Raw genomic sequence first — 22,316 nt, forward strand, 5'->3', positions numbered from 1 at the left:
GCAAAGGTATGTATGCCCTTTTTCACAACTCTTATGCTCCCTTCTCAAAAGACTTCTCTACTCGAAGTGAACTTTAGCAGAGTAGAAGGGTCACTCACATGGCCTTTCAAATGCTAGACATGTGGGTAAGGGGGGGGGGGCTTGACTTATTTAACAAAATTAATTTAATCCTTAATTTGAAATGTATCTTTTTAGTGAGTGCTAATTTACATAAATTTTTATTCTTTGCTTTTTTTTTCTTCTAGGGAGTATGTTCCCATAGCCATGTTAATTTGAACCTTTTTTAAATTGTAAGAAAATGTCCTCAATGAATAAAAAACCAATTTTTCCTCATTTTGTGTTTTCTCAGTCTTAGGACTGACCAACAATTATTTCTATCAAAAAAAATGCTATGGTGAATGTCTTACATGTATAAAAAATAAAGTAGAAGTCCTTGGTTTCAAGAGTACAATAAGCTTATGTGAAGATAGATTATTATTATTATTATTATTATAGCTTTGCCTATAATACAGGGGATGGGAAAATACCCAAAATGAGTTTTCTTTCATTAAAAAAGTTAATACTTTTGTATTAATGGTTCTTAAGAAGTACTAACCTGATTAAAGATTTGAAAACTCTTAAAGATATTTTATATCCGCATAATTTTCCTCTTTGTCACAACAGTAAACAATTAAGCTACCATGGATCACACCCAGGAATACTGTTTAATGCAATTAAAAAGAAAGATGTATTCAAAATTCACAGGATGCATAGTAGACAGATGTATGTGAGCACTTGTTCTTCATGCAGCTATAAGCAAATGCCCACCCAGTGGTCACTCACTGCTTATTTAAACAACTGGTATTTCTGCCTGGCCTTTGGTTGAGCATAGTATTTTTTCTTTTTGTTCTCTGATGCTGACAGTAAGTAAATAGACCACAGTATGTAAAATGATTACCTGATAGGTGAAGAACCTGGAGGCTCAGAGAGGTGAACTGATTTGGTTAGGACACACAAGCTGTAGTACCAAGGGTATCACTAACACCCAGGCCTGCTGTCTCCCCAACAGGGCTCTTCTCCCTTTGCTATACTACCTGATTGGAGAGTGGCTTGCAGCAAAGGCCACCTGACCGGTATATCCTGTTCTCATTGTGTTTTTTCACAGATGAATGTTAAACTTACCACCTTATCACATTGTTACAGAAACTGGGATCTCTCTAATTTATGATAACTGTACCTCATTTTTTTTAGTCTATTATTGCTCAAAAAAACCCCCCCAAAAAGCCAATATGGTATGTGAAAATATGATTTCATAAAAACAGGAAGACTATTCACAATGCAAAAATTATCTTCACTTGACCAAAGAGTTTGCCAGGTGTTCTTTTAAATAACAAGCTCTCCTACTGTCTTAGAGTTAAATAATTAGATGTTCAAAGGCACATATGGATAAAATGTGTTATACCTATTTGACTCAAACAAAGGTGAAGGAAAATCCTCAAGTTTGTTTTCATTTTAGTTCTTGTTTTAAACATAAAATTTAGTTGACTACCACTTAAACATCCATTTTTATATTCATGTACAATTATTATACCTTTGTAATTCAAAGTAGAATATTTCAAAAATCTGGAAGATAGTAAGAATAAAATCGAAAGGTTTGATAAAACTTTAGAACAGCTCAAAATTGTGAACTCACAGAGTTCCATAGGACATTATTTAAGCAATGTTTCGTCAAGGCCATTTGCTTGATCAAATGAACACAGAAACTTGGAGAATAAAAAAAAATTTTAAAAATATAATTAAGAATACACAGGATACTGAGAGGGTGAAAAACTGAAGAGTGTCAAAAGTTAAAAAAATTTTTTTTAGTTATATTACTTTTCCTCTTCAAATAAGACTGGAGTTAAAGTTAATAAATAGCTCTGGTATCTTAATATGAAATGTTTCAGGATTTAAGCTTTCATTCTCTTCCATCAAAAGACATCTCTATACTATTATTTTTGTGGAAACGGACAGAATGGATCTGTCTATGGAGATAAAGATATATATTTAAGAGGTACAAAATATATTGTGCAATTTATAAATGCACTAAACAGTAGCAAGGATATGAAATGCTTCAGCAGCCATTACAGTGTACAAAGACAAATATACACATGTATTTACAGCACAGATTAAGGCAAGATAAAAAATGGGCAACTCTCACTTCTAAGTAACTGAAACTTAAAGCTTTAAACTTTATGATGAATTTCTGTAGCTTAAGTTACTCAACATGCAGGAGCATCCTTAGTTATGAAAATAATATGACAAGCAGAAGCATTAGAATTGTACTATAAAAGGTAGTAAAGGTGTAAAATATATAATAAGATACAGATCTCTGTCCTGTTATGCTGAATTTTCATCTCAAAGAAGAAATGGATATATTTTTAAGTTTTAATATACATATTAATAAAGGTCAAATTAGAGACAGAGCTGTGCTGACAAAAATGCCCCACTCTTAATTCATGCCTCTGCCCATCTTTTGAATATTGTTTCATTGACCTTTAGCATGCAGAAGAGTTAACAAGGTTCTACTCCTCCTACTCTACCTAAGTTTGCTCAGCTGATTCCTTGCCCTCGACAATGGCTGCAGTGCGATGAACTCGTCACTTAAAGCAACTGTGTTGGAGTACATCTATAAGTGGACAGAAAAGGGATGGTACATACAACAAGTCAGTGAGCTGTATTCATCACCTAAGAGACAGACACAGGACAAACTTTGTAAAGACATCTGTTCCTCCAAGAATAGGAAATATCATACATAGTACACATACATGACTGACATTTGTAGGGCTGTTGGCTTTGCTATCAAAATAATTTATTCTTCACTCTTAATACCACATGGTTATTCTGGAGAAAAACAAAGCTCAAAATAAATGCTGACAACTCTTTTTTTGATGTTTTTTCTTGCTACTTTTGGTAAACAATGAAGTACCTGATAACTTTCTAACCACTTCTTCATCATTTGCAATCAGTGGTAATAGTATAAATCTGAAATAATAAAGATTACTGCATGTAGCAAAGGAATAATGTCACATGTAGGATGTGAATAGACCATATACTGTTTTAGCAAAAAAGAAAAAACCCCAAAAAACCCTTCTAGCAGGCTAGAAGATCTCTGAGTGGAAGTAGAGATTTCCTCCTTGGATTAGACCACAACAGAACATCTGGGTCAAGTTATTTAAAAGTGAGTTTAGTGGGACAAAAGGGAGATTAGCTTTCACACCCAGATAAAATGATTAGTTTACCACACGTTTCATTTTTAATCAGTTTTAACCTATGGTAAAAGAACCAAAATATATATAAAGTACTTTCAACTTTTTCTTGTCTAAGGGTCCACTCTAAGGTAACAAATATTTCCTATGTAATCCTTTAAGATTAAGTAATCCTATATAACCCTTTATAGAAAAGGTAGCAAGAACTAATATCACTTTTTCTTATCATTAAGAAAGCTCTATAAATACACATAAGTTTGCAAATGCTCTAATGTAGATTTCTAAAGATAAATGTAAATAAATCTGATTATTTACTTTTATAAAGAATTAAGTTTTAAACGTGATGTTGTTAATGTATTTTGGTGAAATATAACTTTATATAGGCCAAGAGGAGGAGAAAAGTGTGTTATCCCTAAAGATCTAGAAAAAGTATAAGAGACAATGTATTAAAAATAGTATTCTCTTACTGTAAATATTTATGTCTAAAGATTAGAAAAAAGGCAAAACTTTCTGATATATATTTAAGCAATATATTGCAAAGTAGAAAAGTTAGTAGCATACTGATATAAATATATGCATAGGCAGACAGAGTAATCAATTATGCAAATTTATCCAGCCCCATTTGGAGATCAGTATCATAGAGCAACATCCTCATTGTCCTTATAGTTATGATGCTTCTGCTGAGAACTCACTACATACAGGCCCAGGGTTGGGTGCTTTATATTCATTATCTCAACGATCATGTATGGTAGTAATTACTATTCTGATTTTACAGAAAAGGAAACTGAGGCCGAGGGATGTGACCTGATTAGGGACATACATTTTACAAATTGTTGAAATAGTACTTGAATTAAGATTTTCAGGCTTCAGGAGACCTACGCTGCTTTGGTGGTGTTAAAATGTATATTGGCTAGTATTGAGTTACCAAGACAAATAAATGCTAAAGACGTGTTGACATGATCAATTGAAATTAAAGCTAATACATCGTTTAGGAAGCCTAACTCAGGTCATTAAGTACTTAGGGAACAGTTATTCTATTTTTGAATATGCAACTAAATTTTCAAAATTTAAAGAAAATTTGCTTGGCCTGTAGCAAACATGCAGAAAAAAATCTCAATCTAGTACAAGTCAAAAAATCTGAACCACGTACAAGTCATATACACAAAATGGCACATTCGACTAAATAGTTACCATTTCTTGAGCATCTACTTTGTTACTGAACATTTCATTTAATCCTCATTACAAAGGTAATAAAACAGATATTTCTATCATAATTTTACTACTCATGAGGAAATTGAGACTTAAAGTTACAGAGCTACCAAGTGTTAGAACTGGGTTTTGAACTGAGAATTATCAGGCCCTAAAGCCTGTATTCTTACACACTATGTAACATACTGTTAATATTTGCTGTAGCTTAATATTTATTGATAAATGTTTAGTAAGAAAATATATTTTACAAAAATCCATTCTGTAAAAATTATTTAGGTTAAAGAACTTATTTCATACTCTTGTTGAAAACAATGTAACCTGAAAAAGTATTACTAGAATTCTAATGTTTCTAAAGACATGTATATATATCTCAATTATATACCTCTGATAGAATGCTGTGATAATGTTACTTAAAACATATTTACCATTATTATCTGGACATAACTTGGTAGTCTTTTTTTTTCCTTTTACTTGATAGTCTTATATTTAAAAGTCTGAAGTTCCATTAATAACAATATAATTAAATTTTTTTTTGTCAGGAGTCAAAATAGAATTAACTTAAAAATATCATATTTAACAATATTTGTTTTACAAAATACTTGATACAAGAATGGATAATTTCCTATTCTGTGATATAAGCAAATTATAATGACAGCTGTTCATTGTTACAGAACAATTCTAATTTAAAAAGGTATTGTATATAAAGAGTGCTTACCTGTGCCTTTTCAGTATTTGTAGGATGGAGCTGTCGGTCAAATACTTTCTTCACAATATCAAGAAATAGACACATAACAACCATGAGTATTATGGCAAACCAAGCAGAACCACTTGATAGGAGCTGAATAAATACAAAGTACATATTCTGGGAGCCCAAAAATGGCCTGCAAAGAAAGAAGGTAGAACATAGTAGATATTCAGTAATTGTTAATTTTTCTTCTCCATATCAGTAAGATCAACTGAAAGAAGTAAATTTATTATAGATAGGGTCTCAAAATTATTGAGGGGAATTTGTTCATAATATAATCTATCACAATAAACAGCTGAATCAATATAATTAAAATCTAATATAGTCACTCACCAGAGAATCCCTCCATAAAACAAAGAAAATATAAAATAGAATATAATAGATCCCCAGGTAACAAGATGGTTGATCCAGGTCCAAAAATGAGTTTCCAAAGCCATCTAAAAAAAATTTTTTAAAAATCCTTAATACAAGGTAATATTTACTTAAATTAAACCTCTCAGATAAAATTCAAGAATAAAATGTAGTAATTGTAAGTGCCTAACGTTCCTATGGCAAAGTCCCTCAGAACATAAATATTAATGAAACAGTCCAGTATGGAATTGAATAATTTCAAGTTTATAATGTTTTTCTTCTATGGGGAAGCAGCATTGAAATTTTCAGGAGTACTTTATTTTCTACTACATCAGCCTAAAACAACCCATGTTGTCTAGCATTATATACAGAGAAGTAAAATTTCAGAGATGAATATTGTGGGCTTAATCTTTATTTGGCCATAAAAATCAGCTGAAGCTTTCCAAAATAATTAACTTAAAGTTGTGTTTTTTTATAAAAATTAAAATTAATTAAAATATTAATCAGTGAAATTATTCATGAAAAAAGGGAAAAATATCTACCTACAGTTAAAGAAACAAAGAAAGTTAACTATGCATTACACAGATGCAAAATGTGTCGTCCATGTTTCTAATTTCTGCACCATACCTTTACTGTGACTGTAATAACCATGACTGTGAAAACCAAGGTGCCAAATGTCCAGTTTCCAAACATCTAAACAGAAAAAAAAACCAAACAAACCAAATCCATCACTGTATTATGTGTTAACATGATGCTAAATCAGATGTAAGGCAAAAAGTACTAAAAATCACTTGCATTATTTAAGCCAGTTATATTTGAAATCTGTGACATTAGTAAAGTTAAAGCAGTATGAAAAAAAATCATAAAGCATATTATTATGCTTATTTTATCATGTAAAATGATCCTTTGGATAACATTATCAGATTGGAAGCCCAAAAAGAAGGCTTTGAGACTGCGTGACACAGAATGTTTTTAGTTTTTAGTTAGAATGTTAGTGACTGCTTTATTCCTGTCATACAATAAAAATAACTCTTCATTCACAATTATTTTCTGAAACCATTCCAACCAGAAGTTACGACAGATCACTTGACACTGTATTTCTGGACACAGTGTAGGCAGAGCAGGAGAAAAGAAATTTACACACAAAACCAATACCTGAAAGGAAAGATAATGGCCAATGGAATTTTTCCTCAAAGGATTCTATGTAAAAATGAAGTTAATGCCAGTCAAAGTATTTTTCTGGGATTTATAGCCAAAACTTAATAAGGTTTATTAAAAATGCTGAATCCCCAAAGACTGTCAGGATTTAATTTCCACTTATAAATAAGAACAGAACCAGAAGTTTATGTTAAGTTTACCAAGTAGTCAGTTTTTACCACTGGTTTAAAAAAGTATTTAAAAGGCTCTGTTTCTTTTTATTACTGGTGTTTAACAATTAGCATTTACTTGAAAAATTACTTAACCTCTCTGTATCTGACTTGTTTCACTTGTAAAATGGGGGAAGAAATTTACAGGTTTCCTTAAGAATTGGGAGATGTAAAAATGACAGGGTGCCTGGTATATAATAAGCAATCAATAAATAGTAGTTACTATCATCAACAATGAAACATCAATGAATAATCCTTCATTTGAGGGTATATTGGGAGTTGATTTTCAAAAGTAAAGGAATGGAAAAGTCATACTAAACTCATTTTCCTCTTTTATCATCTCTAGAAATGACCTGGAAATACTAAAAATCCATCAGTGTCACTCAACTCTGCTCTTTTTTTTTTTTTTTTTAAAGATTTTATTTATTTGAGAGAGAGAGAATGAGAGAGAGAGAACACCTGAGAGGGGATAGGGTCAGAGGACGAAGCAGACTCCCTGCCGAGCAGGAAGCCCGATGCGGGACCCGATCCAGGGACTCCAGGATCATGACCTGAGCCGAAGGCAGTCGCTTAACCAACTGAGCCACCCAGGCGCCCTCAACTCTGCTCTTGGAGGAATGCCTGCCACCTCTTTCAGGGCTTTGGAGAGATTTGATACAGCCAAGGAGCCTGTGCCTGGAAGTGGTAACAACCATATGTGTCTATCCCTCAGTATTCTGGTTTGACTGGGCCTAGATTTAGGGCTAATGGTATCTTCCTTAGAAACAGGATTTAGGGCTCCCTCTTGCATTCAAGGCCCCAGAGAGGGCTGTAGAAACACATTCACGTGGTCTTTTTTGTTGTTTTATAAAATTAGCGAAACTAATATATTTCAAACCAATCAGTTAAGACTCCTGTCTCTTTCCATTCTGACTTCCACTTGAGCCAGTTGATGATAAAGTGAACGGCAGAGGGCATTTTGAGATCAGGCTACAGAGAAGTCGAGCTGGGCACATTACATTGGCTTTGGTTAAGTGGGATGGAACCATTTATGTCACTCAGTTACATTCATGTACACTTATGTTTGTATTTATAGTTCTATTTTTTCCCCTTAAAGAGGGCCTGCCAAAATGTGTAATGTTTAGACTTTCCTAAACCTGGGTCTACCCCTGTTCAGAAGAGAAAGATGCTCAAAACCCTTTCTATCACAATCTGCTTTTCTTCTAGATCACTTCTTCAGCTGAATTTGTTACCTAATTATTTAATAAAGCCAAATTTATATTCCAATTTAAAAAGGATCATTCATTATTTATTTGTATACTCAACAAACAGTAATTGAGCATCTTTTAAAAAATTTTTTATTGTTATGTTAATCACCATACATTACATTAGTTTTTTTTTTTTTTAAAGATTTTATTTATTTATTTGACAGAGAGAGACACAGCGAGAGGGAACATAAGCAGGGGGAGTGGGAGAGGGAGAAGCAGGCTTCCCGCGGAGCAGGGAGCCCGATGTGGGGCTCGATCCCAGGACCCTGGGATCATGACCTGAGCCGAAGGCAGAGGCTTAACCGAATGAGCCACCCAGGCGCCCCACATCATTAGTTTTTGATGTAGTGTTCCATGATTCATTGTTTGTGTATAACACCCAGTGCTCCATGCAGTACGTGCCCTCTTTAATATCCATCACCAGGCTCACCCATCCCCCCACCCCCTCCCCTCTAGAACCCTCAGTTTGTTTCTCAGAGTCCATAGTCTCTCATGGTTCGTCTCCCCCTCCGATTTCCCCCCTTTCAATTTTTCCCTTCCTAATTGAACATCTTTTATAAGCCAAATACCATTCCAGGCCTTGGGAATAAAGCAGTGTTAAGAAAAAGTTCCTGACCTCATGAAGCTTACATAGTGGAGGAGACATATTAATAAACAAATGTAAAAATATACTTTTAGGTAGAGATTAATGCTATGAAGAAAAGTAAATGTAGGGGAGGTGGGTGTCAAGAAGTGATGGAAGGTGAGGGAGGTAACATTTTACTGGAGTGGGCAGAGAGGCCTACTCAACCCAGTAATGTTTCAGCAGACCTAAATGAGTAAGGGAGTCAGTCACATGCCCACAGGTGAGAAAAGCATCCAGGCAGAAAAACAGCAGGTGAAGAGGTCCTAAGTCAGGAACAAATTGATCTAGTCAAGGAACAACACAACTAGTACAGCTAGAGTAGAGTGAACAAAAAGAACAGTGGTAGGAAATACAGTCCAATAGGCAGATGGAGTCAGGATGGATGAGATTTTTTTTTATACTGTAATTAGTCACTGGATGATTTTGTGCAGGTCATTAGATATTCGATCAAATTTTCATTCTCAAGAGACCACCTGGGCTGCTGTGTGGAGAGGAGACAGGAGAAAAGGGAGTAATAAAAGCAGGAGCAGGAAGAGGCGGTACTACAGTGCGGGAAAGAGATGGTGAGATCTGGACTGTGTGGAGAGAAGTGGAAACAGTCAAGATATATGTGACACTAGAACCAATACGCCTGCATATCAGCTGTAAGAGAAGGGAAATAAAAAATGATCCCTGGACTTGCCTGAGCAGTTGGGTAAAAAGTGGTTCTATTTGTTAATATAGGGAAAACTGGAAGGGAAATGGGTTTGCAGAAGCTATAAAATTCTATTTAGCTGCGTAAAGTCTGAGATTCCTATGTGATTTGTTAAGTGGAGAAGGTAGTTATTTGAATCTGAGGAGAGACTGGCAGAGATATAAATTTAGGAGTTCTCAGCATATAAGCAGTATTTAAATGATGGGAAAAATGAGTTTACCCGATGTATGGATAAAGAAGAAAAAATGTCGTAGCACTGAGCCCTGGGCCGCTGCTCCATCTAGAACAGTGGTTCTCCAGTGGGGGTGATTTCTCCTCCCAAGGGACATTCGGCTGGGTCTGGAGACATTTTTGATTGTCATACCTGGGGAGGGCATGCGTGTACGATACTGGTATCTAGTGGGCAGAGGCTAAGCATGCTGCTTAACATCCTACAATTCATAGGATGAACCCCAACAATAAAAAATTATTTGGCTCAAAATACCATTAGTGCAGAGGGTGGGAAACTCTGATTCTGGGGGCAGGAAGAGAAGACTGAAAAGGAATAGTCAGAAAGCCAAAGTAACAGAAGCTGAGAGAAGATAATGTGGCAGGTAGGAAGGCTTTGTAAATTGTGCCAGGTGGTTGAGTTCATAAGGGTTGAGACATGCTCTTGGATTTAACAATGTGGGGTTGGCTGGTGACCATAAAAAACATGGTTTTGATGGAGTACTGGCAGTGAAAGCCCCATAGGAGTATGTTCAAGGGAGAAGAGAAGGCAGAAAGTAGAAATAGCAAAAAACGGTAACTTCTTCAAATTTTGCTCTAAAGATACACAAAAAAATACAGCAGAAGCTGTGCAGCAAAGCGGGAGGTCAAGCAACTATGGTTTTTATTAGAAGATAGGAGATACTGGAACAGTATGTGACTGGTTGGATCTAATAGAGGACAACAGATTAATGATGAAGAAAAGAGAAAAGATAATTGCAGAAGTAAAGTCCTAGGTTAGGCAAGAAGGAGTTTAAGAATAAACAAAAGATGAAAACTTTTTCTGTATTAAGTTCAACTGAACTATACAGTGATCTATAAGTGAATTACCTTCAATCAGTTGTTCAGTTCTCCAGTACAAACATTCTTTATTACAGATTTTAAAAATTTGACCAATTGCTGGGTGATACCATAAGAAGCAAGGTATATTTTTCTGTTCTCCTCTAATGTATACTACATTTCATTTTCTATCAGTTGCTGGGAATATTACTAGTTCTTTAAATATCTGTCTCATGAATAAATGAACATACAGGGAAACTCTATAATGAACTAGATAATCAAAGCTATATTAATCATATAACCTTTTATTCAAAGAAATCTGTATTTACTTACAGGAATTAAATTGCATATGTGTTCTTGAATGACCTGGCTGGTAATAACAGTGGTTAAATCATTTACACTGAAATAAAAGATACTGTATTCTCTGGAGAATACAGATACAAAATGGTATATTTCCAGTCTTAACACAGAGCTCTTACCATTTGATGGTTAGGTTTCAACAGCTGATGACATGTATAGCACAAAAAAGAAATTAATTAAGGACACGAAATAAGGGGAAAATCATTATAATTTCAAGAAAAAAATAGTATAAAAGATTTATTTTTCTCTTTCTCTCAAAATTACAACCTGAAATTTCATCTGCTCATTCTACCTTGTATTGCTAATTAATCTGGCAAATGGTCCACACCTAGAAGGGCTGATGAAGGGGTGAATTATTTTTTCTTCCTTAATCCTTTCTATCTCATTAAATATTTAATGTGGTGGAATAGTATACAATATATATTTTAGAAGGGTACTAAGGCTCTAACAATTCCAACATCTCCACTGGAGAAGTCTAATTGGAATTAGAATACTCTAATAGCTTTTCTCCCAATCCTGTATTTTTGGAATGTCAATTATTTTAGTTTTTGGGTATAATTGGGTATAATTTCATAAAGAGCAAAAATCATTTATGGTAGACATTTTCCTTTGAGTTCCTGTACACTTCAGTAGAACAAAAACGAAATGAACAAGCAAATTAAAAAAACCCTTATTTGGGCCAGATATCATTTTAAATAGTAGTTACCTAAGTTTGTAATTTTCACATCAGACCACTGAGAATGAGTGGAGTAGATATTAGCATTTGAGCTCCTGAGGTAACAGGAACTGTTTTTCTTTAATCCTTCTCCTTGTGAAGCCTGGGCTGAAACCACCAGAGCAGCAGAATGTCATGTAGGGTTGGGATGGGAACTCAGCTACCTCTGAAACTCTTCTGATATTTTCCTCCCTATATCATAGTTTTCTACTTTCACCATGCCTACAATTCCCTCCTTTCTGTTTCCTTCATTATAGTGTTTTAGTTTTCTAATATACTCTTAAGCAAGCCAGCATGCTTTGCCTTTGCATCCTGTAGAAGTCTGCTTTAACTGGAGGTGAACTCTTTGAATCTGAATTGTTCCTCCACCTTCTTTCCTATCTTAATCTTAAGTAGCATCTTCCCCATCTGTAATTTTAAATAGCTTTTTCCCTGAGAGTTACCTTGCTGAGATCACAGAAAGACAATAGAAGCTATTTCCAAAAACACTCTGAACAGCAACATTGTCAGAGGAAGTGTGTCCCAAGATGAGATGACTTACTCTGCACAGATCAACAGAGGAAGAGATAAATTCTTCTTTAAAAAAAAAACAAAAACCACAGTCATTTGTTTTAGTACCTCTTAATTTACTTAAATAAACATTCTTCATTGGTGTTTACCTCCCAATTATTTAGCTTTTTTATAAAAGTGATTTCATAGATAGTCAAATTCATAGAAACAGAAAGTAGAATGGTGATTTCCAGGGGCTGGGAAGAGGGGGAAATGGGTGGTTGTTTATAGAGTTTCAGTTTTTCAAGATGAAAAAGTTCTGAAGATCTGTTGCACAACAATATGAATATAGTTAATACTACTGAACTGTATTCTTAAAAATGTTTAGTTAAAAAAAGTATCAGATTCTTCTACAAAGCAGGAAAGAATATACAATAGGAAAAAGACTATCTCTTCAACAAATGGTGTTGGGAAAACTTGGACAGCAACATGCAACATAAACAAACTGGACCACTTTCTTATATCACAAACATAAATTCAAAATGGATGAAAGACCTAAATATGAGACCTGAAACCATAAAAATCCTAGAAGAGAACATAGGCAGTAACTTCTTTGACATTAGCCTTAGCAGCTTTTTTCTACATGTCTCCTGAGGCAAGGGAAACAAAAGCAAAAATAAATTATGGGGACTTCGTCAAAATAAAAAGCTTCTACACAGCGAAGGAAACAATCAGCAAAACGAAAAGGCAACCTATGGAATGGGAGAAAATATTCGCAAATGACAAAGCCAATAAAGGGTTAGCATCCAAAATATATAAAGAACTTATAAGACTCAACACCCAAAAAACAAATAACCCAGTTAAAAATGGGCAGAAGATATGGACAGGTATTTCTTCAAAGAAGACATCCGAAGGGCCAAGAAGACACATGGAAAAAAAAAAAAAGACACATGAAAAGATGCTCATCATCACTTACCATCAGGGAAGTACAAATCAAAACTACAATGAGGTATCACCTCACACCTATCAGAATGGCTAAAATCAACAACATAAGAAACAACAGGTGTTGGTGAGGATGTGGAGAAAAAGGAATCCTTGTGCACTGTTGGTGGGAATGCAAACTGGAGCAGCCACTTTGGGAAACAGTATGGAGGTTCCTCAAAAAGTTGAAAATAGAACTATCCTATGATCCAGCAATTTGCACTACTGGGTATTTACAAAGAATACAAAAAAACTAATTCAAAGAGATACATGCACCCCTATGTTTAAAGCAGCATTATTTACAATAGCCAAATTATGGAAGCAGTCTTAAGTGTCCACTGATTGATGAATGGATAAAGAGGAGGTACATATATACAATGATTATTCAGCCATAAAAAAGAATGAAATCTTGCCATTTGCAATAACATGGATGGAACTAGAGAGTATAATGCTAAGTGAAATAAGTTAGAGAAAGACAAATACCGTGTGATTTCACTCATGTGGAATTTAAGAAAACAAAACAAACAAGGGAAAAAAAGACAAAACAAGAAACACACTCTTAATCATAGAGAACAAACTGATGGTTACCAGAGAGGAGATGAGTGGGGGTGAGGGGGGTGGGGTGAAACAGGTGATGGGGATTAAGGAGTGCACTTGTTGTGATGAGCACTGAGTTTCATATGGAATTGCTGAATCACTGTATTATACACCTGAAACTAATATAACACTGTATGTTAACTGGAATTAAAAACCTTTTAAGTATCAAATTATATATATATATATTTATTTATTTAGAGAGCACATGTGTGCACATTCGAATGCGTGAGTGGGGGTAAGAGGGGCTGGGGGAGGGGGGAGAGGGAGAGAGAATCTTAGCAGGCTCCACACCCAGCATGGACCTGGACGCCGGAATCAATCTCATGACGCTGACATCATGACCTGAGCTGAAATCAAGAGCTGGATGCTTAACCAACTGAGCCACCCAGGTGTCCCTCAAATTATATATTTTTAAATATGTGCAGTTTACTATATATCAAATACAACTCAATCAAGCTGTTTTTGTTTATTTTTAAAAAAGATTTTACATATTTATTTGTCAGAGAGAGAGAGAGGGAGCACAAGCAGGGGGGTGGCAGGCAGAGGGAGAAGCAGGCTCCCCGCTGAGCAAGGAGCCCAATGCGGGACTCAATCTCAGGAACCCGCGATTATGACCTGAGCCGAAGGCAGATGCTTAACCAATTGAGCCACCCAGGTGTTCCTCAATCAAGCTGTTTTAAAAAAAATGCTTTCATGGAAGTCAGTTTTTCTATTATTTTTGAAGAACTTAAAATTAAAAAAAAAAAATATATATTTTTTAATATTTTTAAGTAATCTCTACGCCCAATGTGGGGCTTGAATTTATGACCCTGAGATTGAGAGTCACATGCTCTACCGACTGGACCAGCCATGGGCCCCTGGAGGACTTAAAAATTTTTTAAGTTATATCAAGATCTGACTGACTCATTTCACTTAGCATTATGATTTCACTCATTTGTGCAATTTAAGAAACAAAACAAACAAGCAAAGAGGAAAAAAGAGAGAGAGGGAGACAAAACAAGAAACAGACTCTTAATTATAGAGAACAAACTGATGGTTACCAGAAGGGAGAGGGGTGGGAGAATGGGTTAAGAGGTGATGGGGATTAAGGAGTGCACTTGTTGTGATGAGCCCTGGGTGAAACATGGAAGTGTTGAATCACTATATTGTACACTAGAAACTAAGATAATACTGTATGTTAACTAACTGGAATCAAAATAAAAACTTAAAAAAATAAAACTAAAGTTTTTGTCAAAAACAAAGTAACATCAAGATCTCTAACAAATATTTTATTAGTGTTACCTTTTGTCAAAATTCTTTAAATGTGATCCTGTTGGATTACAGAGATAATTTAAAGTTTTATGTTAAGCTCATTTTTAGCTTTGAAAATAAGAAGATTACAATAATACTCCCCAAATTACTAATCTGTGACTTTTGCTCAAATACTTGATATTTGTGATAAAATGACACTACTGCATTTTAAGAGAAGCCCCAGGTTTTAACTCATATTCCAAACACTATGAGTATCTTAAGCCTGCATAAGGCTAGGCAAATTCTACATGAATTTAATTCTTTTACTATTTTGAAGAAAAACAATTAAAAATTAGTCACTATGTCTTTTTTAAATGGTGCTCTGAAGGTAAAGATCTGCCCATAGGAAAGCATCTTTTTAGACACACACAAATACTCAGCCATGTCATATACATTCTTCCAGTCTTTCCAAATCTCAGAGAAAAATTTTCAGGATTCTTGTATTTTACTAAGGGAAAGGAAGACCTGCTCAAAAAGATCTGAGAATATATGAAGAATGAGTAGTTCTTTCCTAAGTTAAAGACAAATTAAGAATGAGAGAATACCTCAAAAATACTTGTTGAAAATTCACACCTATAATATTTATGATACTGCTAGACCCTCATACAAAAAAAATGGGAGTAGAACCTTAACTTCCCCTGAACTGTCCTACCCTACCTGGACTCCAAACTATTTCAACTCTTTCCTGCTCCTCTCTCAGGATCACTTATTTGCATCAACTTCATCTTTACCTTGAGCCACTACTCTCCCAGCACTTCCCCCTAATAATGTTTTCTACTTCAGGCTTTCAACTGTTTGTAAATTTCTTGGGCATACAAGAATAATTACTGGAAAACAGAAAGCATTCAACACATCCAGTGCTGAACAATGGGACATGGGCTAGATGTCTAAAAAGATTTTCAGACCAGGAAGACCTAAGAGGTAGCAAAAGGACAGAGCTCTATGGTCTCAACCCTGAAGAACTGATGGTCTTAAGAGAGACTTTGGGAAAAAGAGGTAAGACACTCTAGAGGAAATGTAACAATGGCTTGGAACTAGAAACGAGTGCAGCACATTCGGAGAGAGCCAGCAAGGACAGTTTACACATTTAAAGAGGAGAGATTCTGGAAGAAGTAGATCAGAAGGGATTGGGAAGGACGGGGTCTTCAAAATAATGACTGGATGGTAAAAATAACAACTAACAGTGCCAAGACTTACTGAGTACTTCTATATGCTAGCCACTATGCCTAATGCCCTACATATATCATTTCATCCTCATAGCAAACCTATAAGGTAAGGATTATGCTCTTATAATTTTGTGGGTGAGGAAATGGAATCTTAGAGAGGTTAACTAACTCATCTCAAATCACTCTAATAATTTCAGGTGTCAGGATGTGGATCCAATGCACCTGATTCCAATGTGGGCTTCTTTTCCACTGTACCTAGTATTGGTGGCAGGGAGTAGTAGATTAATTTCTAGTGGTATATATCAGAGTGGTAGAACTGGTAGGCTAAAAGGGAAATGAAGTTAATGATTTACAATTCGAGTTAAAAAAAAAAGGAAACCAATAATTAATACAGGTGCTAAAGAGAACTTTTGTACCAGAGGCCAAACAGTTTACCTTCATAAAGATTTTATCTTTGGGGGCACCTGGGTGGCTCAGTCGGTTAAACATCTGACTCTTGATTTTGGCTCAGGTCATGATCTCAGGGTCTTGAGATCAAGCTCAGCAATGGGCTCTGCACTGGGCATGGAGCCTGCTTGAGATTCTCTCTCTCTCTCTCTCCCCCTCAGCTCTGCCCGCCCCTCCCCCCGGCCCCCAGCTCTCTAAAATTAAAAAAAAAAATTATCTTTTGTATACAGTATGCTCAAGATTTAATTTCAGAAGAGTCACTAAACACAAGAAAAAAATTTAAGTTCTCAAATTAAGGGAATACTTAAATTATGTAATAGAATATTATGCAGCCATGAAAAAATATTTTTGAAACATTTTTAATAACTTGGAAAATCACTTAGGCTATAATAGGGGGTAATTATAAGGCTATCATTGAGAAATAGGGGGATATAAATTATGAGGTTAATGGAAAATAGCAAAAAATAAAAAAGGATGGATGAAACATGTTAAAATCATAGAGGTAATTATACTTAGGAGGACAACAAGTGATTTAATTTTCTTTATATTTTTTCCCATATATTTCAAATTTACTATAATGGACACATACTATTTTTAGAATCAGGAAAAAAGTAGTAACTAGCAACAACAAATTTAATTTCCTTTCATGGATGACATGTTCCTTCTTCCTCATTTTCCTTCTGTTCAGTTTTCAACCCAGTATTTCAGGTAGAAATGGGCATACTTACTCATATTTCTATAAGTTTGATGATCCTTGCATAGGTGGCACTATTATGCAGAAAAGCACTGGGCTAATAACTTGTTTCTCAAAGGAACTTAGGATCATGGCTAAGCACACAGGCTTTGAAGTCACACAGAACCGAGTTGGAATTCCTTTCTTGTAATTTACTTATTGTGTGACCTGAGGCAAGTTTCTTAACCTCTCTCAGGTTAATTTTCTAATATGCAAAAAGTATTTATGATATTTTCCTTACAGAGGGTTGTTATTATAATTTAATAAGCTAACACATACACATGACACAAAGAACTCAATAAAAGGTAGTTAGTATTTGAGAAGTGCCGTATTCTCTATGCTACACAAACTAGGATCATATTTTTGTCCAAAACAGGCTAAAAATATCCTCAAAAGTGAAGTGGCAGTACTATGTATGTTCCTGCACTACATCCTAAAGGGATCTGCATGGTTAAAATCTCTCTACAATTGAAATCCATTTCCTTCATTGTGCTTGCTATATTTTGTTATTATTTCATTTGCTTATTTTTTGTATCTCACACAAAACTAAGCTCCATGACTAAGTGTGTTAGTTAATCTCATATATCCAGAGCCTAGTATAATACACAGGTATGGCTGGTCCTCAATAAACATTTGTCAAACAGATAAAACTTCATATTCTCCCAATGGCAAATCCTGTACCTCTGTGTCTCAAAATATATTTTGCAATACTTAAGTACTGGAAAAAGTAAACTAAAGGTGAAAAGCATTTCCAATCTACCACAGTACCACTCTGCTACCACTTCCTTTCCTCCTTACTCATGCAGCTAAGCCTAGAAAGAGAGGCCTAATTCCATCAGGAGTCAACATGAGCTCTCCAATCAGGACACAGTAACAATGTACTGTGTGGCACTCTTTCTCAATTTCACACTTCAGAAAAGTGGCCATTCTAAATAGTAACTTATAACATTCTCAGAATTGCTAGTATGTACTGAAGAGTAAGGTACCACTTCCTAAGGATACAAAAAAAAAAAAAAATTCACATAATTAAAAGCAAAACTAAACACTAAGTCCTCATTTCTCATATGAAAAATATGGGTCATAATCTCTCTCCAACAGGATTATCGTGAGGATTAAGGGAGATGGAGCATGTAAAGCACTTAACAAAATACTAACCACTAAATAGACAGTGATTATTATTAAAACACAATCCTGAAGTGAACCTCATTCAGAGGTATATCCTCTTGTGTGAATTTTTTTTTTTTAAGATTTATTTGAGAGAGAGAGAGAGAGAGAGAGAAAGCGTGAGCGTAGGGAGAGGGGCAGAGGGAGGGAGTCTTTAAGAAGACTCCTGACTGAGCACAGAGCCTGAGGTGGGGCATGATCTCATGACCCTGAGATCATGACCTGAGCTGAAACCAAGAGTCGGATGCTTAACTGACTGAGCCACCCAGGCGTCCCTGAATTAATTTTTGAATATCAAAATTGCTTAGTAACTTGAGTCTCATATTAAGATTTCATTGTATTGCCTTCATTTTAACTTTTATTTGAAATCTTTTTATAATTGCATTTTAATATCTACAATTTTATAATTTGAATTGAATTTTCCTTTTTTTAATTAAAGTTATGAAAAATCAAACTAAATCAGGTTATTAACAAATATTCTTTAAAAAATGATATATTTTACCTGGCCATTTCCAAGCAGAGATATATCTTTTCCTATTAGAAAATAGGATCCAAAAAAGAAAATAAAGGCATGACTGAAACCCAGGATGGTCCAATAAAGAAATGTTTTAATGCTTAGTTGACGGTTTTTACTAATGTCTCTGTATATTTAAAAAAAAAAGAAGAGAAAAAAGAGCATATTAGGATTCATATTTATTACCTACTATTACAATTTGATAGTTAAAAAACAAGATGGATATTTTATTTAAAATTGCTTGAAAATATTAGCAGAAAGAATAAACCTGAATTTATAAGTCACTGTTTATAATAATATACATCTGTGGAACAGCTTACAGTTCACTTAATGTATTTAAATACCTTTTCTCATTTAAGAAAGGAACATAATATAGGCATAATAATTCAGTTTAGGTGTGAAAAGTTGATCTATTTGTATTATATTCTGTTGTAAACATTCAGTCACTCTGCTAAGACTGTCTCTTTTTAGTAGAGTCATTTGAGTTCAGCACTGAGGCTCCTAATCAATTTCATATCCATCAACAGCTATTATGGGAAGAACAGCCTGTGCTAATCTTAGGTCAAGCCCAGTCCTAGGTATCCTGGGAAATCAAGGTGAGTTATTGCCATTTCTGGATGACTGAATACCTTTATAAGAGTGGACATCTGGTTAATGAGGGAACCATAAGCTAGCTGGTCCTGAGGAATAATTCCACAACTCTGTGATTACTTGCTTGGTTCTGAAGAAGCAGGGATAACCCAGAAGATCTGGAATGGGAATTAATGTCCTCAACCTCTCATTTTTACATTGATTATGACTCATTAATTTGTCAATGCTAGAACATGAACTAATTTTTTAGAAATTCTAGAGACAACCAATTACTGAATAACTTCTTTTGTGCACGTAAGATGGAATATTACTGGTTTTCAACAGTAAATGGAAATTACACAATTGCCCAATGCATTCCTATTATGAAAGTGTTCATTCCTAAAAACACTAGAAAAGTTATTCAAATTTTTTCTTTGATGTTCAACAATTATAAGCCATAAACTAAAGTACTTGCCTTAGTAAAGTATTAATCACCAAGACACTACCTAATATATTTGCTTATTTATAAGGTGCTTTCAAAAATTGGTAACTAGGTAATACATTATTTTCAATCAAAAGTGTTTCAGACATTTAATACTGGAAAATACTTACCGATAGAGGGTGGGCTTGCTCTGCAATACATGAGGATCTATATGCTGTTCCAATAGACTATATATCAGAATAGGTAGGGAAGTAAAACAAATATTGTATAAAGTCAGGTACACGCTGTCATATAGCGTCTAGAAAGAGAAATTGGTAGGAATTTTGAGATTCTAAACTATGTATTACTGTTATGTATATGATCACAAAGAAGTATATTAAAAATAAGCATTAGAATTATATAGCTTTTTCCAATGCACACAAATATCAATTTTAATAATTCCAATTTGCTTCTTACATAGACATATAATATCCAGATTTATATTCTTGTGGGAATTGGAACATTTTGTTATGTCAAGTGATCCATATTTATAGTGACTTGGATCTACATTTCAAGATTCTTCACAATTTGGTTACTGTGATGTAATTTTACACAATTCTCCTACATGCATCCTAGTCTTTATATTATTCCTTTGATATGCTACACAAATAGTTTTGCTTTTATGTCTCTGTCTTCCTATCTAAGTCCTACATTTCCTTTAAGGCATGTTCCAATGCCCAAGCAGATATTTGGAATTTAGAGTTACAGGTTGTAAACAGAAGTGAAAACAGTGATTAAGGATAGAGACAACCCATGAAAAACCTAATATAAACTATTATTTCTTTTTTTTGTTTTTAGATTTTATTTATTTATTTGAGAGAGAGAGAGGCAGCAGGGGGAGGGGCAGAGGGAGAGGGAGAGGGAGAAGCAGACTCCCCTCTGAGCCGGGAGCCCGACATAGGGCTCGATCTCAGGACCCTGGGATCATGACTGGAGCTGAAGATAGATGCTTAACCGACTGAGCCACCCAGGTGCCCAAGCTCTTATTATTTCAATTAATTAGAACAAAAGTCTTGATCAATTAGAGATGTATAGTGTGGTATGTGAAAAGGATGCTCAATTAGCCAAAAGCTGTAAGTCCTAGTATGGTATAGTTATTAACTTAGCTATGTGATCTTGGGCAAGTTACTTAATTTCTGTGGATTTCAATTTCATTTTCTATAAAATAAGACAGAGTAGATCAGGAAAGGCAAATATGTGACACGTGTACAACCACGGCCCCACATGTGCTCATTATAGCTTACTACTAACCAATTACAGGGTTTTCTCTCTGAGCCTATAGCTTTAGAACCTTTCTGAATGTAGCATTCCTGGTGGTCTCTATCCATTATTTAGAATTAGCTTCTGAGATAAAGCTTATATGTCATTACTGGACACAGTCACTAAGCTTTCTTCCCAATCCAAAAAAATTCTATCAAAAAATAAATGAGGTAATCTCCCTAGTAGTTACCCTGACATGGCTTGATACAGAGTTTACAGAAATATTAAATGTAAGTTGAAAAAAGTTACCCAAATTATCTCATAAGCTGTTTAAGAGTTAGTATCCTTTTTTTTTTTTTTTTTAGAAAGCATCCAGAATTGAATATATTTTGGTATTAACATTCATTTCAACTTGAAAATTAGAATAAATATTGTCAATGTTATACTGATCAAATACACTAATTAGGCAAGTTTTGTCTATTTATCTGAAGGAATAGGAAAAATGTAAAAAAATCCCTCCAACTATCTATCAAAAACTGAATACACATATCTTATTCTAAAAGGATAAATCAAAAGCTTCTATTTACTTACTTGTTGAGAAAACAAACAGTAGAACTGATATAAAAATTGGGGTGTGATAAAGCACACGTTCTGAAAAACAAGATTAAATGGAAATAATGAAAATATTTGGGTCTGAAAGAGAAATGAGTTCTAAAAATGGCTATTAAAGAGCCAGAAACACAATCCCAGTTGATATGGTAAGTAGAAGATCTGCTCATAAGAACTTGTCCCATTATTTAACAATGTCTAAAAGAATTCTAAGCAGGACCACAAATGTCAGAATGAAAACACCTTGGACTCTTATTGCTAAGCAATGCCATAATTTTGAATTTACAACCTTCCAGCTATTATTCAATACTTTTCATATATAATACAATAAGTATAGTTTATTAAACTTTAGGCTACAATAGCTTTAAAATAAAAAATATTTAAAACAATAAATGGAACTAGGAAAACATCTTTCCATTTCAATATACTTACATCACAGCAAAAGCTAATAAGGTAGAGAAGAACTGCCACCATCATTTATTAGCAATATGCAATCTACCTGTGTTCTT

The 22,316-nt window shown here is 34.5% G+C and overlaps 1 protein-coding gene across 10 annotated transcripts in view; it reads right to left on the reverse strand.

The window, feature by feature from the left end:
• Positions 1–22,316, reverse strand: part of ATP11B (ATPase phospholipid transporting 11B (putative)) — a 119,952-nt gene that overhangs the window by 13,627 nt on the left and 84,009 nt on the right. For 2 of the 10 annotated variants that reach the window (XM_078068619.1, XM_078068630.1), the window contains exons 23-29: positions 21,790–21,849; positions 20,130–20,257; positions 18,936–19,074; positions 6,160–6,225; positions 5,515–5,618; positions 5,152–5,317; positions 2,562–2,647 (exon numbers count right to left, since the gene is read on the reverse strand). In XM_078068619.1, the coding sequence (XP_077924745.1) occupies positions 2,562–2,647; positions 5,152–5,317; positions 5,515–5,618; positions 6,160–6,225; positions 18,936–19,074; positions 20,130–20,257; positions 21,790–21,849 (749 nt within the window). Of the gene's footprint in view, positions 1–2,561; positions 2,648–5,151; positions 5,318–5,514; positions 5,619–6,159; positions 6,226–18,935; positions 19,075–20,129; positions 20,258–21,789; positions 21,850–22,316 lie in introns of those variants that run through there. The other 8 variants (XM_078068637.1, XM_036095300.2, XR_013446355.1 and 5 more) reach the window with 7 other exon arrangements.

Source organism: Halichoerus grypus, chromosome 1 (assembly GCF_964656455.1).
Source record: "Halichoerus grypus chromosome 1, mHalGry1.hap1.1, whole genome shotgun sequence".
NCBI lineage: Eukaryota > Metazoa > Chordata > Mammalia > Carnivora > Phocidae > Halichoerus > Halichoerus grypus.